Source organism: Rhamphochromis longiceps, linkage group LG11 (assembly GCF_057381845.1).
Source record: "Rhamphochromis longiceps isolate RC_006_pf linkage group LG11, R_longiceps_female_GT1.1, whole genome shotgun sequence".
Lineage (NCBI taxonomy): Eukaryota > Metazoa > Chordata > Actinopteri > Cichliformes > Cichlidae > Rhamphochromis > Rhamphochromis longiceps.
In genome coordinates, this window is record NC_140567.1 from 23,350,026 (window position 1) to 23,356,057 (window position 6,032).

The 6,032-nt window shown below is 39.7% G+C and overlaps 1 protein-coding gene and 2 non-coding genes across 3 annotated transcripts; all 3 read right to left on the minus strand.

Moving 5' to 3' along the window:
* Nucleotides 1-800: 800 nt before the first annotated feature.
* rps27.2 (ribosomal protein S27, isoform 2) lies at nt 801-5,120 on the minus strand. The gene is made up of 4 exons (XM_085423021.1): nt 5,052-5,120; nt 4,274-4,382; nt 3,750-3,860; nt 801-1,898 (listed from the first exon to the last, which is right to left on the minus strand). The coding sequence occupies exons 1-4, from the start codon at nt 5,055-5,057 to the stop codon at nt 1,870-1,872; spliced, it is 255 nt and encodes an 84-aa protein (XP_085279147.1). The 5' UTR covers nt 5,058-5,120; the 3' UTR covers nt 801-1,869.
* On the minus strand, nt 3,157-3,288 carry LOC146659139 (small nucleolar RNA SNORA13). The gene has a single exon (XR_014913874.1). It is a non-coding gene; the product is annotated as a small nucleolar RNA SNORA13 (small nucleolar RNA).
* LOC146659140 (small nucleolar RNA SNORA13) lies at nt 3,932-4,063 on the minus strand. The gene has a single exon (XR_014913869.1). It is a non-coding gene; the product is annotated as a small nucleolar RNA SNORA13 (small nucleolar RNA).
* Nucleotides 5,121-6,032: the final 912 nt, after the last annotated feature.

The window sequence follows — 6,032 nt, forward strand, 5'->3', positions numbered from 1 at the left end:
TAGGTTTGGGGCTTTTGTGAGTTGTTTTGCCAGGAAAATGGAAAATAGATGCAGCGATTTATTGAAATGTCGGTTGGGGTCTACGCTCTGGTGAGGTCGATCCATGAATGATGATGTTCTGTTGTGTGTTTTCTTATTCGGGTGCTTCTAATAAATTGGCAGTTTGTTTGGGATCATTGAAGATGCTTTCACAACAGTATTGCATGGTGGATCAGAATTTGCCTGTAGTATCTGACAGATACGCCAAGATTACGACTGATAGGTCTTTGGGAATCACCTTATTGGTGCAGAAATACTATTTTATTCCTTTCAAACGATGTCATCTTTGGCATGTTTCATGTTCATTAGAATAGAATAGAATAATCCTTTAATTGTCCCACAAGGGAAATTTGGTTATTGGGTATTCAACTTGCTGCTAGTAACAACATGCTATTTAAAATTGGTTCTTTGCAAAGCTGTCTGTTTTGTGCAGACACATGACTGGTTAATCCCACAGGTTATGTATCATTTTATGATTGAATGATTCATAGGTTAGTATCAAGTAGCTTATCAAACAAGAAAAGCTAAATAAAAAAGTGAAATAAAAAAGTACTGCACCTTTGTAAAAGCCTACACATTAAATCTAAACCCCTTATATTTGAATAGTGAAAAAGTGGTGGTATAAGGGTACTATATGATTAAAAGTATGAATAAAATATTAAATTAGAATGGTGATAGTGACATTAATATTAAAAAGAGATCATATAGAATACAAATCTTATCCTGTGTTCGTCATTCAATAAACACAAGCCACACCAGAATCTCATTTCCTGTTTACCATAATTTTATTTGTTAGTGTCCAATACAAGCAAGACAATAAAAATGTAACCATAGCAACAACAAAGTTATCAAATCCCTCCGTCTCCTGATTTAATTTTCATATTTATTCAGTGTACAAATCACTGCTGTCACAGAGGCTGTGCACAGGGCCTACGTGCGCGCAAGCGTAAACCACAGGTGAGAGTAACCTGCGGCCACAACCTGCTCCTGCAGTGTCAGCCCTTTCAGAGCAACTGATTTTTCACAACCTGACAAGAATTCATCCCACATGATCATTTGCACAGAAAGCTCGCAAGCACACATAAATGCACAACCACACGGTTCATTGAAATTTAATTAACTTCCTTTTTTTTTTTAAAAAAAAAAAAGCAGAGCAAACAGTGTCCTTCCCTGAATAGACCCTCATTCAGACTGAGGGAACCCTGCACTGATGCCACTGACATCATCGCCTACTTTATAGTGCTGACATCACTGTGGCATTAAAACATAAGACACAAGAAATGTATTAATAATTATTCATGCAGAGTGCCCTTTTTACACAAGAAAACTCTGCAGTCAAGTCAACTTTCTTGAGACGTAGCCACAGTTTGCTTCCTTTTCTAGAGCTGGCCCCCTTGTTTCCAGAGGAACTTTGCATCTAGTGCTGGGCCTCATCTCTGACCACACCTTCCTGTAAATCATTACTTAGTTGATGAAGGGTGTAATGCAAACAAATGCAAGACAAACAGAAACCCCACATGCATCGTGTCATCTTTAAAGGGTTGCCAGCGGACAAAAGCTGTGTTTTTTCCAGATAAAATGGTGAGTTGAAAGATACCTAATGAGATTATTTATCAAATGAAACTTTATTTAAAGTGAACAATGAATCATATAAGCTGTTGGTGGTCTCTCAACAAGGCCAGGCATTTTTCTGCATATTAAGTAGATAGACTCCCTCTTATATTACATGATTTAGCCATTCCCATTCCCTGCATCAGTTCTATGGCAGTGTCACTTGATGTCCATCAAGTTCTTACTCTTCTCAAGGATGTCGAACCCCATCTGATCAGGTTAGTGCTGTTTCCTCCTGAATGAGCATCCTAAAGAAAGAGGCGAGAGATTGTGGCTCAGACACTGATAGAAATCAACAAGACAGCTTTATTATAAAACACTTAGAGAAGTCTTGGTTATATTATAACCTTATAATCCTCCATAAATATCGACAGCCTATAAAAACGGCCAATCTTGCAGCAAGGTGTATCAACTGACTCCCTAACAAGAAGACATTCACCTAACAGTGAAGCTCATGCTACCATCTGCCTTCACAAAGGCTGAATCACCACCACACTCGTGGTTTTATTGCTCAGAGTTCCTGCTAAGAAGCTCCTGTTACCACAGCAGCGTGGGGTGGCTGTGACGATGACAATATCAGTAAAATTGAACCTTGAACCCCGAGGACATGAAACGCTACACATAAAGGCTAATTTACATACAGGTGACAGGTTGTTAAACGGACCAACAGAAACTGATTTTTCCTCATCGGGCCGGGTGTCGGGCTGAGCGGTGCAATCAGCTGATGCGATCAGCGCTATTTTATGCAATAAAATAATTTCCCTCTTCCCAAGCACATCCAGGCCACTACATACACACCACAAATATAACTATGTTTCTTAGCGAAGCACGACCAGGAATCCCATCACGTCTGCAGGGAAAATAGGTCAACGTGTGCAAAAGGAAGGAAAAGAAGAAAAAAAAAAAAAAAAAGTAGTCGAGGCTCAGAGGAAGAGATGCCATACTTTTTGGAGATCTTTTGTATTTTCCTCACGTCATCTCACTGACTGGATTACTTCAGTTTAGAAGTGAGGAAATGTAAGTGAAGGAAACTATAAGGTGGAGATTTTTTCCCTGCGTACATGCTGATGAATGTTGGGATTTCCAGTTGCATTTGTTAAGAAATAGTTATGTTTTTGGTGTGACGCACATGTAGTGACTTGTGTAGAGTAATATTATAAACTGCTTGGCTGTGTTGGGAAAAGAAAATATTTTATTGCACAAAAAAAAGTGCTGATCGCATCATGCGAACATCTGCTTTGCTTGACTGCACAGCTCGGTACACCCGGCCTGATGAGGAAAAGCTGGAAATGCTGAACTCCAACTTGTCGGCCTGGTGACTCAAACAGGCTCTCCTCCAATCGCTCCTCATTTATACAGTGCTTTACAAACCCAAATATTACAGGTAACAGCTGGATTTTCCCCATTTCATTTCATGTCCTCTTTAAAGGAGACCTATCACCTTAAATCTATACTGGGCCTACCTGTTAATCTGAAAAAAATAAAATAAAATGTGTGTAAATGAAACGTTGTGCTTGCAGCCGATTGTGTAGGAATAGATCAGTGATGATGAATTCCTCTCACAACCACAAGAGTTACTGTATGCCTTAGTTGACACCCTGTTCATGAAGAAAACAATGAAAGGGCAACACAAAGGCAAATGTGAAAGAGTAACTGAGCGTGTGTACAGTCAAGTTCGACCACTCATCTCCGGCCACAAAATCTGGGGATTTAGGGAAAAGCTTCTGCCTTGGGTCATTAAAATATAATTCAGTTTTATTTACGTAGTGCCAATCCAGAGCAACCGTCACCCCAGAGGGGAGACAAATCTAGATTACATCAGGAAGAACACCACCCAACACAACTCTGCCGAAACAAACATGGGGGCAGCTAAAAGTAGCTTCCGTCTAAATTTGCATCAAATGCAAAAAATATTAGATTTAGACAAAAACTCCTGAAAATGTTTTTAAAAACAAGCTTTTAAAAGTGGTTTCCCCTCTCCATCGTTGCCATTAGAGAATCCTCCAAAAGAATCCCAAATTTAAATCTTTAAGCACCACCCCCCTCTCGCCATTTGTGTAGTTCTACACATATAGTTGAGATTTCTGGTTTCCCTGTACCTTCTGTCAGGCGAGCTTTCCCTCCTGTCGGCTGGCACAGGACCGTGGAGCAGCCGACACACAGAACTACAGTCTGAGCATGACTGAAGACTGTGGTGATCTTGTAGCACCCTGCAAACAGCACACAAACCAGTTAAACAACAACAACAACAAGATGATGTCAGGAGTACTCCTGATGACTGGTGTGTCGTTGCAGCCGTTTGTGTAGAAGAGTCACTTGAAGCTCATGTCACAAACGGCCACAACCGTCACTGTATGCCTTACTTGACACCCCAATCACTAACGAAGCAATGAAAGGGCAACACATAAAGGCAAGTGTAGCACAGGAGTGGAAGAAGTGCTCAAAGGTTTTCCAAAACATTAAATTACCCAAATAAATACTTCTCCTGCACCATGACTTACAAATGGGAAATACACCACTTTGATTTAAAACTGTAATTAGCTGCAGAACTCAAGCAAATGTGCTTATTGTTAGTGGACATGTTTCCATTTAAATCTTAAGTACAACTCATAAGTAAACTGACCTGGACACTTGACATCCATAAAATAGGAGTTAGGACTCTGAACAAGACGCTTTTTCTTGTGTCGTCTCTTTTCCTGCTCGGGGGTTGGGTGCAAAAGATCCTTCGCGAGCTGGGGGAGGAAAGCAACATTTTTTTTTTCATTTTATTTTATTTTAAACACGAGCTTTGAAAATAAATAAATAAATTATTAATAAAAAAATTAACCGGAAGGTGCTTTAACATGTAATTAAACTGCTGCGGTTGTAGGCCTCAGTTACAGCGAGGCAAAGGTCGAGACCTCGATACACTTCTCGGATAAGGAAACTGGAAAGTGTTAAAATGAAATTATCGGAATACTCTTGAAGCAATCGCAGCGATGCCGTTAAAAAAAAAAAAGCAATCAGATGAAACATCGTTAAGAGTTTAATTAACCCCCACAACACCCAACATATGTCACAGGTAATCAGACGAGCACGACACCCAGTTATCAGACTGCTGACTAACATTAATGCGCGACATTAACCAGCTTCCTCCCCAATAAAGACATTAAATACACTCAATGCTGAGACTTAAAGCGATACCGTGTGCTGTCAGCGAGCCTCGTGGGTTGCTCGTTGAGCACGTGTTTCGCCATATTGCGCTCGTTCACATCTTTACGTTTACATTAAAGGAAAAAAAACTGCTGACGGATTTTTTTTAAACGCACTTTTTAAGCTGTAAAATATTTTAACCGCGTTATAAAAGCACACTTTATCGACTGAGGCAAGTTAGTAGGTACAAAGACGCTTTTGTTACTTACAGGCATGTCTGCGTGTTTGGACTCTCACCGGAAAAAGACCCGCTGTCCACGTACCGGAAACTGCTGACTGACTGGGAGGAAGACCTGGAGGAATAAAAAAATAAAAATACTCGTCGGTGTTTACGTGAAATTATTCGTTAGATAACATCAAATGAATGCTTGAAAATAACTTAATCGTGTAAATACACCGTGAATACAATTTTCATGTTTTTCTGTCGCATTTGATTAAATCTTCTAACTGTATAGCGGTTTCTTGACAAAGCAGACGATTATCCTGTAATTTAAATACTTTTTTCAACAATTAGAATTGTTGAAAAGTAGGTCAGACCCCTCATCATCTACACGTGAAACACGGGAGCTTAAATCCTTAAGTGTGTCCGTCTGAATATGCTCAAGTTAACAATTTTTGTTATAAGTCAGGGGAGCAAGGACTGGGCTATCAAATGCCCCAAATCGACCATCTGCACGATTTTTCAAAGTGTCGTTATAAAGAAGTCTTTAAAAACATGTTTGTTTGTTTGTTTTTCACTCAGTAAAATAAATTCAATGTAATGATGTCAGCATCCACTAGGAGTGGAAAATAAAGGACAGTAAAAATATAATTTGTTATGTTCCAAAATACTTTACATGTAAAAAGTGTGCCTCTGTGAACCCGCTGTGATCTGCAGGGTTGGATGGTAACACACAAACAGAGATATTAGATAAATAAATCTAAGTTGGCTTTAGTGGTCCGGCCTGTATGAACTAAAATGACCTCCGGTCTAGAGACATAAACACCCGAGAAAGTCAGAGGGGAACTGTTGTTACCTGCAGGTGACACCTGGGGAAAGTTACAGTGTGCTTCTCTTCCTGTAGGTGGTGCAGGTTAGACTGGAGCTACAAAAGCACTGAGCAGAATTAAGAAAGTGTCATTTTACATATATTCTTCTGTCGAGGCCAACTTTCATGCTTGGTGGTCACATTTTAAACGATGACTCTGAT

Coding starts and splice junctions, on each gene's coding strand:
- rps27.2 (XM_085423021.1), bottom strand. Junction 3,861..4,273: donor TATGGATGTCAAGTGTCCAG/GTCAGTTTACTT, acceptor TGCTGTTTGCAG/GGTGCTACAAGATCACCACA. Junction 1,899..3,749: donor GAAAGCTCGCCTGACAGAAG/GTACAGGGAAAC, acceptor CTCTTTCTTTAG/GATGCTCATTCAGGAGGAAA.